Source organism: Pavona decussata, unplaced genomic scaffold, assembly GCF_977016875.1.
Source record: "Pavona decussata unplaced genomic scaffold, jaPavDecu1.1 SCAFFOLD_391, whole genome shotgun sequence".
Lineage (NCBI taxonomy): Eukaryota > Metazoa > Cnidaria > Anthozoa > Scleractinia > Agariciidae > Pavona > Pavona decussata.
The window spans coordinates 776,332-795,255 of NW_028145763.1; the positions used below are offsets into that span (position 1 = coordinate 776,332).

General features: G+C 36.9%; 1 protein-coding gene and 1 long non-coding RNA gene across 4 annotated transcripts; one reads left to right on the forward strand and one right to left on the reverse strand.

Annotated features, from left to right (window-relative positions):
• Window positions 1-1,324: 1,324 nt before the first annotated feature.
• Window positions 1,325-12,679, reverse strand: LOC146451248 (uncharacterized). 3 transcript variants are annotated; one of them, XR_014860062.1, is made up of 6 exons: window positions 12,602-12,679; window positions 9,082-9,115; window positions 7,037-7,223; window positions 6,616-6,690; window positions 5,873-5,971; window positions 1,325-1,567 (listed from the first exon to the last, which is right to left on the reverse strand). It is a non-coding gene; the product is annotated as an uncharacterized LOC146451248 (long non-coding RNA). The 3 variants fall into 3 exon arrangements; XR_014860063.1 differs by lacking the exon at window positions 9,082-9,115 and having other exon boundaries at window positions 12,602-12,620; XR_014860061.1 differs by lacking the exon at window positions 12,602-12,679 and having other exon boundaries at window positions 9,082-9,172.
• An 824-nt stretch (window positions 12,680-13,503) lies between these two features.
• LOC146451249 (uncharacterized) lies at window positions 13,504-15,511 on the forward strand. The gene is made up of 2 exons (XM_085099330.1): window positions 13,504-13,543; window positions 14,988-15,511. Exons 1-2 carry the CDS (start codon window positions 13,504-13,506, stop codon window positions 15,509-15,511), a joined length of 564 nt encoding a protein of 187 aa, XP_084955456.1.
• Window positions 15,512-18,924: the final 3,413 nt, after the last annotated feature.

Sequence of the window (18,924 nt, forward strand, 5' to 3'; positions counted from 1 at the left end):
GACGGATTTAGCCCTTCAAAAGTCTATATATATATTTTTTGATTTTGTGCTAGACCCGTGTTAAAAGCGCAGGACTTTTTTTCTTTTCGGCAACCTCTCCTAGGCAAAAAAAAGTAAAAGAGATAGCCTACAAAATGACTAGTTACCAGGCCCCCATTAAAAGCGCAATTTTTTTTTCATTTATTATTATAATGAATACAAGACAAATAAAGTTGAACAATAAAAATAATTTTAATTCTTTATTGACCAATTGATGTAAAGTACAAGTAATTGTTGCAACTAATTAACTATATAAGTTAATTGCTACTTTAATCATTTAATAATATAGAAAGTTGTAAAAAACACAAACCAGATGAAAGTAAATAAACTACTTTGGTTGACAAAAATATTGTGAAACGAATTACTGAAGTCAAAAGCGAAGAATTTATAACTTCAACTATTTTTTTTTGTTCGAAATGTGAGCGGAAATAAGTTATTTCTGACTAAATACTAAGTTTTGGTCGACAAGGAGTGTTCGAAATTTCTTAGAGTCGAATCACTGTTCAGGCATGTTTGAAATTGATCGAAAACATGGCGTGAAATACAGTATTTGTAAGGAAACCAAATGTTAACGAAAACTTTTAGAATTTGCCAATTGCCTACTCTCGGCCTCCAATACAAACACTGAATTTCGCGATATGTTTCAGCTAGTTTCAAAACGACTACAAAATTCCCTGCTAGCAGAGGTTGATTTCTGGAAATCTTTTAGCATGTGCGAAGTCGTTCGCGTAGTTAACTTGTTTACTTCCCCGAGATCTCTCAGGGAAGTAAACAAGCCGACTACGCGAAAAACTAAAGACGCGAACGGCTTCGCACATGCTAAAAGACTAGCCAGAAAGAAACCTCAGCTAGCAGGGTAACTACAAAAAGCCTGAGCTAGTAAAACCGAACAGAAAATTGAAAATATGAGTGCACGATACAAGGCACGATAAAATCCACCGAAAGACAAATCAGGCTGGCCCGGGTTGTTCAAAGAGTAGACACGTCGCTATCCAGAAGATAAAGACGTCCGCTCTTTGTACAACCGGGGCCTGCGCCGTGAGATTTTAAACAGTTTACGTTCTCGAAAAGAAAGTTTTTGAAATTTCGCATCGTGCACTCATAAGGGAAAAGTGAATGTTTCTACCAAATAAAGATCACTTACAACAGCAAGTTCCAGTACAAAAGGCATCTCACATTCGAGAATTCAAAGACTTTTTTAGTTCCAATTGTCATGAAAACAAACGTTTCTAAACAGTAAAATTATGTCGAAGATTATTGTTTTTGGTGGACACTTGCTGAAATCTTATATTTTTGTTTGTTGTTCGATTTTTGGTATAGATTTTGGACACTTGTTTTTTTTTTAAACTTGAGGTAGTTCAATACAAGAGCTCGCTAAAAAAGTTTATTCTCTACCTTAAAATGTGCCAAAAATCTTCCGCGATGTTCAGTCTTTCTCTTGTCCTACTTGCATGCTTGCATATTCTTTCCAGCTTGTGGATGTGATTTGTTCTTCATCTTGTGTTTCAGTCCAACGTGGGATTCACAGCTAAAAGAAAAGGAACACGACATTCATTTCATGTAACGCCACAAACAGCATTTATAATTAACTTGATTGTTGGTTTAACTTTTGGAAAAGCATTTAACATGTGTACCTAGCTTACTCACTTTCTGGAATCGTAAAATTTTGACTAAATACTCTCATTTTACATTATGTAGCGCCAAATATATTATAGATTTGCTGCTTTGTCGACCGTGTGGAAAATTATAGATTGTTTAGTATAAAATCTAATTCGTGCACGTTAGTTGCGTTTGAGGGCAAGTACAGTTTGCGGAAAGTTTTAATTTCTCTCTTACTTTACGCTGTAACCCAAACAAGGACAAGCTATTCTCCAGTTTTATTTCAAACTATAAACCTTATTCCAAAATGGCTTCCACTTTAATATTCTTTTGTTTGCATTCAAATTAGCCCTTCTTGTCTCGTTAAAGGTAAAATATTCTTTTGAGTTTTGAGATTAAGAACGAGGTAAGAAAGGGCTAATTTGAATACCAACAAAAGAAATGGCTGCCATTTTGGAATAAGGTCAATTACATGTAGCTTTAATCTCTGACTATTCTTCAATGATGAAACCGTGATATTTCGCTGAATGTTTGTCGTAAAAATACCTTTTAATGAATTTTTGCCGAGAGTGTTGTTTTCACACTTGTAAACTTGTTTGTTTTCTTGCATAATTTGCACGCGCGCACGACCAATGTTGTCATTGATTACGAAGCAATTAAAGGCGACACGATCTCATTAATAAAACATGAGCCTCACAACCTATTTCTAGTCAATTTTGACCGTCCTTTATCAAGCAATTCCTAGGTGGTCTTGTGGTAAAGCTTACGCCTTGAATCAATAAACGACGGCCTTATCTCTGCCGTCGTTTCATTTAAGTAGCTTCGGAAGGGCTTGGTTCAAGTCCCGATACATTCAGTCAGTTTTACTTCTTTTTTTTCCTGCAAATTTCTGAGCCAAAATTTTACGTTTTTGTGTACAATATTTTATCAGTAACATTTTTTCTTTTTTGTTAATAGGAAAAACAACTTTGCACGAAGGCCATAAGGAAATTAAACTATCTCGAAGCTAAACAGAAGCATAAGGAATTATTTCCATTGTTCAATCTTTCTGCTCACGAGGAAAATTTGAAAAACTTATTTTGCTACATTTTCTAGTTTTATTTTTCTATTTTGTTTCTTGAATTAGTTTTCATTATTTTTTATCCGATTTGAACGACGACACCGAAACGTCGGCTTTCAAAAGAAGAATCAAGGCGGCGTTGTTATTAACTCCACAAATTCAATACTACTCTGTAACTAGCTCTCAGACGATTTCCTTTCCCAAATTTTGAACATATTTTTGCTGTCCGTTCTAACAGGCAATCGTTTCCTTTTGTACTTGATCAATTTTTTTTATTTTCTCAGTCTGTCTGGTTATTTTCGTCCATTTCTATCTTGGTAACTGTGCTTGAGAAACAAGCCAAATTAGAAAAGGCCAAAAATCTCAATAATTTAACGTGGTTGTAAAACATCCGCGACAAAAATGACTCGGAATACAAAAATGGTCAAAAATAACTTAAATCAACTTGTGATTGGGTGGAAATGGCCTCTAAATGTTTTCAAATATACCGGTAGTATTGCCAAATATATAATTTGACGCAGTGTGGTTTACTGCTGTGCGGATTTCAACTATATTTAGAGAAAACAGGCTTCCTTGAAATTGAGTCTCACGTGATTTCGCTTCTATGGTAAATTGTTTTGCTTAGAAATAAAACGAAACAAAATTTCGTCCAAATTATCTTTTCAACCGAATTGAGCTCCAACCGCTACAAGACTACTGAAAGAGTGAAGGTTTGCACGTACCACTCTTTCAATCAAAAGTTGCATTTTGAATGATTTACTTTCTACTAAAGGATCTATTTATTAATTTTTAGGTACTGGTATTCGAGTAAATGCAAAAATTGTGTTTGAAAACTACTAAAATCAACCACACATCAGCCAAACACCTCACGGAAGATTTAAAAATGTTCTCACAAATTCTTCTTAAAAATGGCAAGCAGTAGAACAATAAGTCTTTTTTTCACTTTCGAGAAAAATTAAGGCTTGACAGAAATTTCCTGTGTTTGATAAGAAGGTTGAAGGTAGATGGCAAAAAAAAAACAACAACAACAAAAAAAAAAACAGAAGAAAACTGTTGCGAGCCTCCTTAAGTCCTTTTGTTATTACTATAATTTGTATATTCTAAATGACAGACAACAGTTACATTCTTAGGGCCAAAACCTCGATTGCTAAAAGTTTTTGTATCAGTTGTCGTACAACTGACCTACCGATTATTAAAAGCTAACCTGACAATAAGTTTTGACTTTTTGCGCCAAATTTGATTGGTGAAAATCCACGTGACCTGGATCTCTGCATGTTAAGACTGTGAGATTTTAAAATAACGATGCTGGTTTGTTACAATGTTTTGTCCAAATAGAAATTGAGGTTATCAATTCCAAGGAAAAGACCAAAACAGACTTCGCTCCATTTGCGCCCCCCAAGGCTGGGTTAACCGTATGATCAATTTGACACAGCCAGTAAATTTTCTATTTTTTGTTTTGTTTTGATTTTTGATTGTCTCGAAATCTGGTAAGAAACTTAACGACGAAACGTTCAGGAGTTGAACTACCCAACTTAGACAACTCGCAGGGGAAATTAGATCCACTCCAAGACCAGAAAAATTATTGCGAGCCTCCTTAAATGTGTGGGTTTTCGAGAAAACAGGCTTCCTTGAAATTGAGGGCCACGTGATTTCGTTTCTATGGTAAATTGTTTTGCTTTGAAACCAAACAAACAACAAAATTTGGTCCAAATTGTCATTTTCATCGAATTGAGATCCAATCGGTACAAACTTACTGAAAGAGTGAAGGTGTGCACGTACAACTCTTTCAAACAATGGTTTGCATTTTGAATGAATCACTTTCTGGTAAATTTTGTTTTAGCCCTGAAGATCTATTTATCAATTTCTAGGTACTGGTATTCGAGTAAGTACAAAATTGTGTTTCGACAAAAAACACTTGTTGTGAAGATCGATTTATGATATTGTTGCCAAATTCTTTATTGAAAAGCTTTTCCAGATTACTGATAAGAGATCTTTTGTTTGGTGTGTTCTAGTCTTTGAAAATCCTTATCTCAATATCGTAAATAGGCCAAATTTTCTGTGAGACTTTTAAGGTGTGGAGATATTCACCTACGCCAAAGTAATTGATACGTCCTTTTGTTTTTTATTGGTGTCTTGTTAAGACGTTTGGCTGACCTACGGGGGAAATATTGATCTTTTGAAAAATGACAAGCTAAGATTTCCTTCATACTACACAACCTCTTCAACTTACGGTCAAAGTTTATTTTTTCATTGATTTCAAAGAACTACCTTCATGTCAGAAAAATAAAACTAAATCATTGCTTTATTCTAATTCACAGTATCAATTCTCGTACAACTGACCTATTTGACTAACGAAAGCGCCAGATTTGATTGGTGGAAAAATCCACGTGACCTTGATCCCTGCTTGTTAAGACTGTGAGATTTTTTAATACAATGCTGGATTGTTACAATGTTTGTCCAAATAGAAATTGAGGCTATCAACTCCAAAGACAGGATCGAAACAAACTTCGCTCTATTTACGGCCAAGGCTAGGTTAACCGATATGATCAATTTGACACAGACAGAATCCGCTTGTTTCGACGCTTTCACTATGGTCATTATTTTGCTCCAGGGTTAAACAAGAAAAGAAACAAACGAATACTGGCGCAAAATTGTTAAGAAAATACCAAAAAATATGAAATAGCTTGAATTTCAGTCTTGGATAAAACTTCACGATAAATAATGGCTGGTATGATTCGGATCATTCGGATAAAAGACTACCTATCGCCGATATCCGTTTAATTTGTTACTTAAGAAAAATAATCAATCTATAGTTCATTCGACTGAACCGTACTTTGTTGAAATAATAAAGATATTCAGTCACCCATTATTTTTTAATATATTTATCATCTGATATACAGTCATTTCAACTAACGTTGTCGGTTCAAAGCATGAAGCTAAAAGACAAGACCAAAAGTTTACGTGGGATTTTTATGAATAAATTCATCAAAATCAGTCATGCCTGGAGAAAACAATAGGTTATAATTAGCAGTACAATGACCTGCACGTGCAGAGATGATTTTGATGAAAATATTCATAAAAAATAATCCCACAAAACATTGCGGTCTTGTCTTTTAGCTTTGTTTTGATCCGACAACGTTAATTGAAATAGCTGTATCATTTTAAAGATCTTACCTTCAGCGCATTGTCCATTCTTTTTCCGGGTTACAGCTTGTCTTGCATTCCATCCTTTCGTTTCCGTTTCCGTTCACAGTAATTTGCTAAATGCCTGTTCTGGAATTAAAAATAAACAAATAATTTAACGATTTGGCAGCAAAATTAATGCTTTGTATGCTATTGGGGGGTGTAAACCGGCCAAACTCACAACCTTAACAAAGGGTGCGTTCGATTGACCCATTCCGCGGGAAAGGTTGTTGGAGTTACTGGAGTACAAAATACCTCTTAAATTATCGTGTTTCACCGAAAGTTTGTTGGCAAGTTTTCCCAAATTTACCAAAAAAAGAGAAATGTAACAGCTTTTCCGTTTATTCACCTTACCCGACGGTGACGTTGAAATTAAGATCAGCTATAATATGAATCTGTAACGGATGTCATCACTATAAAGGTTTTGCGAGTCACGTATTTCCAGTATGAATCTGTAACGGTGCCATCACTACAAAGACTTTATGTTTAGAACACAAACAATCAAGAAATAACAAGAAAATCAAATAATATGACCACTTGAATTCAGCATGCTGGTTATGAGAATGAATTGGATGATCACAAAATAAAAAAATACAATGTCTTGACTTTTAAACAAATTCTCCCAAATAGTGCTAGAAGGAAGATGAGATCAACAGTGAGGAGAATGTTTATGTTGATACCGGGCCTTAATGTAATCATCGCGGATATATATTGCCTGATGATAAAGTTCTTACCTTTGCAGTAATTCCAGCTTGTTCTTTCAGTTTCCGTCTCTTCATTTTCACTTGTAATTTACTGAATAAGCGTTCCTGAGAAGGCAAATTATCGTGTCAGTAATTGTGCAGCACATGCTTAATTCATACGCAACACCAGACAAATTATGAAAATGACCAGTTTTCAGTAACGAATTTATTCGGCGAGGGACTACACAATTTAACGTATCACAAACAGTCTGTATGTTCTTTAAACTCTTGAAGTAATATTAACAGTACTACTAAGAACGAGGCCAAGTGTTAATCCGTTTTAGCACAGTCGAAGAGCTTCAATCAACGCTTACAACGAGCAACAAGCCAACGCACGTGTTAAGTCATCAACATAGCTTCTGCTCGGTTCACACAAAATTTAAGCAAGCAATTTTTGCAAAATAGGGCTTACCTTTAGCGTATAATTCTCCCTGTGCTTTAAGCCTTCGCATTTCATATTTTTTCTTCGTTAAAGAGGACCGTCAAACCACCATTTCCAACGGATTTCTTACAAGTCCGCGAACTACGTGACTGTGAAGTTTGTTATGAATATGGATTAGAAACTGAAACCAATCACTGACAATGACATTTGCTCGCACCTGAAAGAAAAAAAGAAAAGAACGGTAATTTATTCTCAAATGGAATTAATGAATTTATTATATCTCTGAGTTAGTACGCGCGGTGTGATTGGTCAATTTTGCGGGCCGCATTTCACTGTACGGCCGGCTAAATTTGAAAGGCTTCCCTTTCCCGCGCGCCCGATTAACTTCAGAGATATAATAAAATATCTTACTAATATAAGTTAACCCCGTTTTCTCGGTCCGTAGTTCGCGCTTGGGCCAATTAAATCAACGGGAAAAAACGACGATCCGTAACTTAAACTACGGACCTCGAACTCGGTTAGTAAGAGGTATTTATGCAACTTGCTTCCCTGGTTAACGTTTTACTAGCGAAGATCATATTATATATGGAACTTCTTTGTAAGGCATACTTAAGAGAGAGCAGGCCGGGTAACAGGCGTCTTTTTCTCCAGCTTGTGTACAGTAAAGTTTTTTCCCCACCCGGGCCCCTCCCATAATAGTTAGACAGACTGAGGAGACAAATAGGGCCAGTTTCTTTGAGGCCGTTTTGCCCTCACCTTTGCTGGAAGTAGATAAGGGTGTTTCAAGAATTTATGTAATTTGATTCAGTTCTTTTCTAATAAACGGCCATGAACTCGCGTGGCCAAACTATGGCATAATTACGGTGTCAGTTTTATTGGTGTTCCAGCAAATGTTCAGAGCTCAGCCCTGGCAGTGTACATAACCGGTGTTAGTGACCTTAAGCAGAGACGACCACGACGCCAACGAAAACGGAACTTATTTGCGTTTTCTGAATAAATTCGCGACAATTTTTAGTTATTTAGTTTGTGTGATGTGGCCAAACTATCCGGAAGCTAACGTCGAAGGGGCGGCTTTAAAGTTCAGAATGACAAAGGAAATAATCATGCGTTCACGTTCTCCCTAAAACCTTGAATGTGGTCATTTCACGTTAGAGAACTTAAGTACAGACGTTTTTGAGCCACAGACGGCAACCGGAAATTGAATTTTTCCCTTTTCGGAGCGTTTTCACGCCATCGCGTTTGTAACGTCAAGGAGCAAAACCACGCCAAAAAAGGAAACATTCGACTTCCGGTTGCCGTCCGTGGCTCACAAACGTCTGTGCTTAAGCTTGCTGTTTTGCGGAGGACGGGAAATGTACTTAAGTGTATAACACACGTGCAGAGCTAATGATTTGCTAATTAATACTATTGTTTTCTGACGTTCTCGTGGCGGCCGTCGTCGTAGCCTCCCACGCAGACGTTCTTAGGGGTTCGTCACGCGTTCCTGCCCCTGTTCGTGGGGCAGAACGCGTGACGAACCCCTAAGAACGTCTGCGTGGGAGGCTACCGTCGTCGTCGCTGCTCAAGGTTCCTATTCTGTGGCGAGCGAGAAGCATCAAAAACACAGTGGACGTGTTGGCAAAGTGCATATGCAAAATTGAAAAAATATTTTTAGGCATAAAAAGATGAGCACCATTTGATTCTTGTCAGAGACGTAGTGAAAAATTTCCCGTCCACATGTAGCCGTTTTCCTTTTTAAAGCCGATGAAAACGGGATTACAGCGGCTTGTGACAACTGCGATGCGAAAATTGCGAAAACTACAAAAAATTCATAAATTGGAATTCGCAAGTCTTTTGTTCCTGCCCACCCCTGTCCGAAATTCAAAAAACTCAGGGCAAGTTGTGAGGAAGGGTGAACGAGACTGAACTGAAACTTAACGAAACTTACAAAAAGTCGCAAATACTGCGTCAGATAGGGGTAAAAGAGAATTGCGCGAAGATTACAATATTCTATGGACAAAGCATAAAATGAACATGCACAAGATTCCATTCACACACTCAAGAGACTAAAAAGATTATAGTTTTGAGCCACTTACTTCGTTTATTCTTCATACTTTCACTTCATTTCCACTGATGATATGAAGGGGAACAGAATGGCAACTGAGATAAGAGAGAAAGAAGGGAAATGATATTGGAACAAAGAAAAACCACAGGTTAGCTATATTTTGGTAAAGGGGGCACAGGTCACCCAAGGGATGGAGATTTTTCTCTTTCATGATATGACTACAAAGAAGTATTTCTAACCCCCCCCCCCCCCCCTCCCCCTCTACAATTTATAACGTTAAATTAGCACTGGAGGGTTGTCCAGTCAAGTAACTAACCACAGGAAAAACCGCCCTACACGCGCGTAAAATGCGTGCAATATGGCACACGCGCGTCACGCGTTTAGATCCCGGTATAGACCCATTTATACACCTGAGTGCAGAGGGACAATATCAAGCTGATAACGCCTTTGTCAAAGGAAATACAGCTGTAACACAACCATGAAGAGAACCCTGTTTCTCAAAACTGACGAAGAGTTTTACGCCCCAGAAGTATTTTTCAAATCAGTTTTCTATTGATAAACGGTAATTTTTCGTGCAAAGAAGCAACCTCGTTCCCAGAGTCAGCTTTCAATGTAACGTTTTGCCTTTCAAAGTCATTAAACAACGAACAATGTCCACTCAAATAGTTTTTTGGTAGTTGTGAGAAACACAGCCCTGGAATGAACCTCTAGTTTGGAAATAAATAATCCAAAAATCTGGCGCCCTTAATGCAGAAAACCATGCCTCCGCAACGTAAGGCTCCATGAATGTAATGCGAAGTAACGTCAACTCCCGAATACAACTAACTTTTCGTTAATAATAATAATCTGATTACTCGTAGTCGGTCACTTAACAGAAATAGAGTCCTAAAGTGTGACGTCACAAATACTTGAATTTTGATGAAAAATGCCTACTTGCGAAAAATCAGCATCTTATTGCAATTTGGGGGCGAGATATTAGCTCTGTTATGCTCTGATGAATCCATACAAATCCTTCTAATTTTGTGTCAGTTCTTAACGTTTGGAACTGAGATTGGTATGGAGTTGCAATATTGCAATAAGATGCTGATTTTTGGCAAGTAGACATTTTTCATCATGCTCTTTCCGAATATACTAAAAAATCCCATAATTTCATAAATTTAGTTTGCGATGTCATCACTTTAGGACTCTATACCAGGATTACCAGATTAGCCTTATAATAAAGGAAGCCACTAATGACGTCAGAACAGCCATAAAAAGTCCAAAGCCCACCAACTAAGGCCAGTTACAGGTAGATTTCATGTACAGTAGGAAAGTTGCTTAGAGGTTAGGGTTTGTTTATTGCTGATAAGTTTTTTATACCCTTTGTATTATGTTGGCTAAGTTCAGATGCACAATGCAGTTGTTTGGTTTAGCTTTCACTTTCTATCTTCTATAAATTAACTCATGGTACTGAAACAGTCTGCTATCGAGTTTTATTCAATATTTTCCGAGTTATCTTGGATTTCATTTCTTGATCAGCGGTTCCTTTAACTAATTTGGAAATGAATCTAAAGTATTTATCTTGTGTCTATCATAATAGGAATGAGAATGACTTGAATCAAATTGGCTAGTCAAGCATTTTTATCCATAATAATTGTTCCTCCTTGTTTTTCTGGCCTAAAACTCCACTGGCTGGTGTAATACATGTAGCTGCCTTTTTATTTTTCAAGCTACAATGTAAATGAACATTAAAAAAGCCATAACAAAATGATACAAATCTTCGTTTGATCTCCAGGACATCCAGTACAACATGTACATGTAATAATTTTGTTAATGCTGGCTGATATATAGGATGCAATTTAAAAAAATGAGCTTCCATTTGACATTGTGCTCAATGCTGTGTCGACCAAAATATTCAGAAGAAATGATGTCTCTTAATACAAACAACTGTTAAACAAACACTGATGACATTTTGTCAAAATGTGTGCTTTTGAGCTGTGGCAAACTGGAAATACTTATAACTTTCTTCTTTGCTAGTTTTCCTTTGTAAGAAATTTTGCATTTTGTCACTTAAAGGTTTAATACAGTATGTGATTTTGAAACACTAAAGTATTTTTGTAAAAAAATTTTTACCAAGAAACGTGAGCTACATGTACATATCATGACCTTATAAAGACAAATGTTTGTCCTATGAACCTAGTTTAATGGCCTTACCTCCCACGAGTCTCCTGTAGCTCGGTGGTAGAGCATCCGAACTAGTTATCAGAAGGTCTTAGGTTTGACTCCTGATAGAGGCACTCAGATTATTTTCTGAGTATGCCTGTGTCACTTACTGATTAATACATCATTCTCATTTATTCACCACAAGCTTAACAATTATTATTCCGTCACATTATTTCCATTGTGCATATGCTACACATTAACATTCCAATCCTAGCAGTATGCAGGATGTTTGTCCAGTATGAACCTAGTTTAATGGCCTTAGCTTCCACGAGTCTCCTGTAGCTCAGTGGTAGAGCATCCAAACTAGTAATCGGAAGGTCTTAGGTTCGACTCCTGATAGGAGCACTCAGACTTTTTTTTCCAGGAATGCCTGTGTCATTTACTGATTAAGACATCATTCTCAAGACAAAATATTATAAAAATGTAATTTGCTGTATGTGTAAAAGTCGTGTGAAAGCATGTCAAAGAACACATAAATATCTTGTCTTCACATCTTTCTTCGAGAAACTTATCCTTTGCAGAGGATAGAAGTTTTCTCTACCTCAAAATGTTTATTTTTGACAGACAATCACAAATTAAGTTTCACTTATGGCAGCAAATTTGCACCTCTTTAGCCTTTTTTCATGTCAGAAATTGAAGGTCTAAAATCATTTTGGCTATTTTTTATGCATCCCAGTTTGCAAATAAATTATATACATGTAAATTTTGTGTTCCAAAACTGTGACTCACAGAATGGTATCATTATAAAGTCCTTAATATGCAATATATAGTATAACAAAACACACCCTACATCCTATAACTTGCTCCTGACAGTGTTATAGCATGCAAATTTTAAAGTGAAAATGTTGTTATAAAAATAATTATAATTAATTTTGATAGTTTATTCAAAAACTCATTAATAATTCGTAAGCATGTTGACCTATCAAATGGTTGATAAAACATCACGTGCAGTGGTTTTAAAACCCGATAAAACCTCCTACTTATTAGTATGCGGTGTTTAATGTTTTTCTTATATGCTAATTTCCAACGTTCACAAAAGCATCATTGTTATGAACTCTCTTGACACACGCTTTTCCAGGAATGTTTTTGAAGCCATTCAAAAAACTCACAGCACATGTTTTATTGGGTCTAAAACCACTTGGCTTTGCCTCTTGGTTTTAAAAATCCCAATAAAACACTGCTGCTTGTGTTTAATAAACATTACATAATTATTCTAGCATTTGAAAGGAACAATAACTGTTAACTAATAGTTAGTTTTAACAGTGTTTATCCTTGCATGGATCACACATGATTATAAGCCACACTCTAACCAGAAAAGATGTTTTTTAAAGGTACAGCCCTTCCCCTACCTATACTTTCTGTTGAAGGTGGCTGTGCTTGACTCTTCTGCTTGCTTAATTCTGGCATCTAAAGGTTCCATGTACCCTGCGTAAAAACATTACAATGCAGTCAATGTTTGGACATCACAAATAAATGACAAACAGATGCAACATTGAATTTTTTTAGTTATTTGGGATCAGCTGTTTTAAACAGACAGGATACAGCTCTGCTGAACCTCTAATTCTGTTGGACTTTTATATTACGATGCTCTATTCTTTCTGGGCTAGGGTCCATTGTTTCTGTTATTTGTTTAATGCTTTGCTATAATTGTTTTTCAGTCAATCCTGTGAGCTACTCTAGGGACTGTGTGGTGCCCTGTTTTAATAATAAACTAAGAATTCTTAATAAACCACTAATGTTTGTAACAGTCAGTCAACATTCGCTTTGCAGCTGTAGAAGTTTGGAATCATCTCGATGAAAGCATTAAACACCTCCCCATTAAAATGTTATGAAGTCAAGTTAAACATCTTACAGTCTTACTGTTCAAGAGTTTTCAACCGGTATTTATTTAAATTTATTTATTCTTTTCCTCTTCTTTTTTTTTTAATGATTAATCAATTGCTTTGCTCAAGCTTTAGTGCCAGCCTACCTTCTATAAACATTATTTAGTTTTACTCAGCTCCAATTAGCTTTTCAGTTATTCAAATTAAATGTTATCTCTTTTGTATTTATGTATTTATATGTTGTAAATTAAGTTTAACTTTGGTAATAAAGCTTGTTGTTGTTGTCTAAATGTAGATGTGTCCCAACAAAATGTAGAGTGTAAGTCACAAATTTCGTTCAGCAATGATTTTGAGGGTGCATTGAACCTCGTTCCCAGGTTCCTTTCTCTTTCTTCCTCTCGATAAGGACCCTGGTTGCTTCTGGTCACATGACTGCACACAACAAGCTTCTTCCCACTCTGAGTCAGGGTACACTTGCTCTTGACTATTATTTTGTTCGCAACAACCAAACAGAAATTTTCAAGTGGGCACAATTAAAGCAAGGGAAGTGCGAGAGATTTGGTACAGTTTTATGCAGTCTGCAAAAATCATATACATGTACTATGTAGAATCTAGTGAATTTCAAACGGTCACAGAAGCAGGGGTCTATAATTAATTCTGTAACTTAAGGAGGCTCGCAGCAGTTTTTCTGGACATAGGGTGGAAGTTTTGAAATAATTTATTACAATCTCGCATGGAAGATAAACTTTGATTTCCTTCATTCTACGTCATCATTTCAACATATGATCAAAGTTAATTTTCCCATCACTTTCCAAGCAACAACTATTAGCATAGCAACGGTAGTGCATAGCCTCTCATTATTAACAATGTCGATTATCTGGAAATCTAGTCAGACACTTTATGACGAAACTTGAAGGATTTAAACTGCTCAATCTAGACAACTTGTAGGCGAAATAATTTAGAAACAAATCTGTAAGAGCGTTTTCAAGTAAATAATGAATCAATTTTTACGGGGTGATTTTGTTTATTGCCACATAATTTACCAATATGTGTCGCAAAACAAAAATTGACACCGTCTTTTCTGTTAAAGGTCTTTCCTCATAGCAAAACCATTCAAATGTATATTGAGCTTCATGGGTGTCTCCGATTTTAAGATATTTATGTTTGAAAACAGTTAAAATAAAGCACAAATGAATGAAAAAGATATCTTTATAACACCTCCATGGATTTTTCTGTTAAATTACAAGCGGTAATTAGAGTAAGAATTGTTTTCGACATTGGTGCACGTTTTAGGCTCAAGAACCGAAACCGGTGTTAGATAAGAAGATTGAATCTTGGGCAAGTTCCAGTCATTATTCCCTCTCTCCGAACAAGAGTTTTATTTTGTTTTTCCGGGTCTATTTCACTGCTATTCACTTGCTAAATGAATATTTATCATATTAACACAAAGTTGTATAAAAGGTAAAATTTACAATGGAAGACTTGAGAAGCAGAAGCATGTATTTAATGTAAATTTTACCTTTTGCACGACTTCACGTAATCATAAATATTCACAGCACGTGAACAGCAGTGAAGTAGATCCGGACAAACAATGAAACTCTTGTTCAAAGAAAGCAAACAATGACTAAAACATTCTTATCTAACACCGAGATATCTCGATTTATGCAAGTAGAAACTTTTCCATTCATCTGCGCTTTATTTTAACTGTTTTCAAACATAAATATCTTAAAATCGGAGACACCCATAAAGCTCAATACACATTTAGAATATTTTTCTATCAGGAAAGACCTTTTCTAAAAATAATTGTTGTGGATTAACGACAGTCTTCACTTCTTCACTTATCCAATGAGTCTACTTCTTCACTAATCCAATGAGTCCACCTCAGAGTGGAAGACACATGAACCTATTCCAGGTGCAAAGTGCTACTGGACTAACCAAAGATTTTACAACCGTGAAGGAGGAGAGACTGGGTTTGACGAACGTGAAACCAAGCTGGCGACCTACTGGAGCACGCCCTTCATTAAGATCTGTCTCGCGATGAAATCCGACGACGGGATCATCAGGTATGTTCTCATCAACCAGCAGGCCAGCTTCCTGTACTCACTGATCGCTGACGGCCAATACACACGCACCAGACTGGGCCGTCACATGTGGAAGTCACTTATTGGTCCTAGAGCTTCTCTACAGTCCTTGTGTTCCAAGGAGGGGTTCAACGTCCAGCAGGATGGCAATCACCCAGTCGCCATGGCCAGAGCAAGAATCGGTATAATTGCTAACGACATCGACGATTGCGAAATACCAGACTCCAGAATTGGGTTTGGTACCGGAGGGCGTCATGATACGGACAGCTCGTGTGGAAACGATACTCCTAGAGACTGGGATCCAGATAATGGCCCACGGCAAATCAAAGCAATGGGGTATATCTTGGTGCAGTGAGCGCTGGAACCTGCAGCAATAAAGTCACGATGGCAACAACAATGGTCTTCAAAAACGCAGCAACGGTTAATTAGTGTAATAAGGGGCTTAAAACAGTGGGTTTAAGAGATTTGTAAAACTGAGAATAAATAAAGACATGCGTGCAAAGTAAAAATGATGTTTCATCTTATTGATGAGTTTTTTTGGTTATTGTTCTTTGTTTAATTCCGGCTTGGGTGAAAGCACCCGTCTTGGATCAGAATCAGGCCTTTTGAGTTGTGTTCAAACACCCTCCAGCTAGGGTGTCAGAGCTCAGGGAATATTTCACAAAAAATTATTTTTGAAAAGATTCAGGCGTGAGCAGCATCACCAGAAAGAACTGGCCAGTTAGTGGCCTTCATTCGAATGGTTAATACTCTTTTCTGAAGTTAGGATATTATCTGCTGATTGTTAATCTGTGCTACAGACTTGTATTAAACCGCAAGCAATAGCACCAAAGAAAAACGCTGTTCAGTAGCTTGAATATTTACAGCTTGTGTCGTGGATTTGATCTTGATGGGCCGATTGAAAGTTTGGATGAGTAGCAACACAGCCTGAAAGGACTGTTTAACAGTTCATTTGAATGGTCTGTTACTTCATCCACAGACTCAAAATATCGACCAACCTTGCAATTAAGAGCGTTAAAAAATATCCACGGGGATCGAAGGTACGGTTGAATAGAGACAAGAGACTCAAAAAAACCATCTTACACACCACATAATAAACTGTATCACAGGACATTACTGCTTGTTAGAAGTAGCTTTAATCTGGATGGTCGCATTTTAGGATTACATCCAGAGACTCAAAAGTTAGAACCACCCTGTACAGAATAATAAAAAGCACAACAGGAAAGTACTACTCTGTAGCTTTCATTTGAATGGTTACACTGTAGGATTTCATCTACAAGCTCAAAAGTTAAAACCACCCTGAACGGCATAATAAACAGCACCACAGGAAAGTACTACCCAGTAGCTTTCATTTGAATGGTCACAGTATATAGGATTTCATCTACAGACTCGAAAGTTAGAACCACCTTGTACAGCTTAATTAACAGCACCGCAGGAAAGTACTGCTCAGTGGCTTTCATTTGAATGGTCACACTGTACGATTTCATTTGCAGACTCAAAAGTTAGAACCACCTTGTACAGCATAATAGACTGCACTACACGAAAGTACTGCTCAGTAGCTTTCATTTGAATGGTCACACTGTAGGATTTCATCTGCAGACTCAAAAGCTAGAACCACCTTGTAGAGCATAATGAACAGCACCACACGAAAGTACCGCTCTGAAGCTTTCATTTCATGTTCACACTTTAGGATTTCATCTACAGACTCAAAAGTTAGAACCACTTTGTATAGCATAAGGGTTAGGGTTTCGTTTATAATAACTCCCACGTATTTATATATAAAAATCCGCCTTGTCGAGGAATTCGTCACAAATTTGTAGGCTAAATGTCCCGAGGGCCTTTAGCCTTTTTGAGCCCCCAATTATCATAAACGTAGACTTGGCTACATTCAGTGTAAGTTTGTGGTCATTAAGCCACTCTGCCACACTAGCCAGGTCCTCATTCAGCATCTTTTGTAAATCCGTCGAGGATTTTGCGGAACAGTACAAGGCAGTATCATCGGCAAATAGCGTCATAGATGTGTGCTTTAGGCATGCAGGCAACTCACTGATATAAATAGAGAAAAGGAGCGGACCAAGGATAGATCCGTGTATGTGGAACTCCAGCAGAGACACGTCTGTTGCAGGACGTTGCTTGACCAATAATTGTTCTCTGAAAACGAGACGTAACGGACTGAAAGCAAGCAAGGCTAGCCCCCGAAACTCCCAGAGCTCAGCTTTAAGTTTATAAATTGTATGGTCTACGGTGTCAAAGGCCTTTCTTAAGTCTAAAAAGATGACTCTGTTTAAGAGGCCATTGTCCATATTTGTAACCATTCCTTCAGTAAATTGTGTCAAGGCGAGAGGTGTTGATCTACCTCGACGAAAACCAAACTGATTCCTTACAAGTAGTTGATGAGATTCCAGGTAGGCGTAGAGTTGTGTATGCGCTGCTCTTTCAATCACTTCAATTTACTTACAGTGAAAAGTACGAATATTGGTCTATAGTTATCCATATTCGTTCTGTTTCCTTGTTTAAAGAGGGCAGACTGACCCTCGCACACTTCTAATGAGAAGGAAATTTCCGAAGCTTCAAGGAAGAATTGATGATATAAGTTAACGGAGGTGCAATGATCCCGGCTGCCTCGCCTAAAAGTCGATCACTGATCTTGTCAAGACTAATAGCTTTGTTTGCTTTCATCTTGCTCAATTCTTTAAGGATTCAATTTAAAGACGGCACTATTTAGTAGCATTTTTCAAAAACACTGATGAAGTATTGCGAAACGCCTTGGCTAGATATCTTCCAATGTTCGAGAAATGCTGATTGAGATGTTGAACAATACCAATACAACTAGTGTGGAGTTTTCCATTACAGAAGATGGCGTCCAATAGTCCAATGACACTCGAATCCGTTTTCAAATCGCGTCCCCGGTTTCACCCGACCGTTAAAAATCTACGCAATTTTCAACATGGCGTAAACGCATCTCAACACCACCATATCATACTGAAAAAATCAACATTCCATGAAATTATTGTGGATTTCAAAATTCGCTTAACACTATAATTTTAGCCGGTTGCATTACTGAATTCAGCTTGAGCGTCAATTTCCGCAATCTTAACAAGAGGATATCTAAGTGTTTGGTGTCCGGATCTGTATCGAACTGTCATTAGCATCGAACATTTGGCTGGTGCAGGTTTTTATCATTTATTGGCTAGTTTAATTTTGCCGTTTAGAGAAAGGAAGAATGTTTATACGGTTTAATTTTCAACACACGGCAAAATTTTGTTCTTTTTAAAATCTCAGCCACGGGTTTATTCTTAAAATTTTGCAAATTTCAGCCTCGATTTTTTTATAAAATAAATTCTTATAAAAAAATAGTGTAATTAAAAGTATTCCTCAAATTTATCGACTAGAAACAGACTCACAGCTTTACTAAATTTAGCGTTTAATTCTTTGAACTTTAGTGTCAGTGGCAAATAAATAAACCTGCCAAAAATTACTCAAATATAACTGTGATTAATAAACACCGGCCCACCTTGAATATCGGGCAAAAATTTGTTTTTTTAAAGTTACCGTGTACCTTCAGAAAGAAAATTTTTGGATTTTCATTTTTTTAAAATAAAAATAAACTTCCTAGTAAGTTCTTACAAACAAAAAAAAGAACTTTCGAAAAAGATTGAGTATTTGCCGAGAATTTGGGAGGTAAGCGATTTCCACCGGAAGTTAAATTTTACTTTGATTGACAGCATATTGCTGCCGGTGTAACCACCCGTTGCGATATTTGCGCGA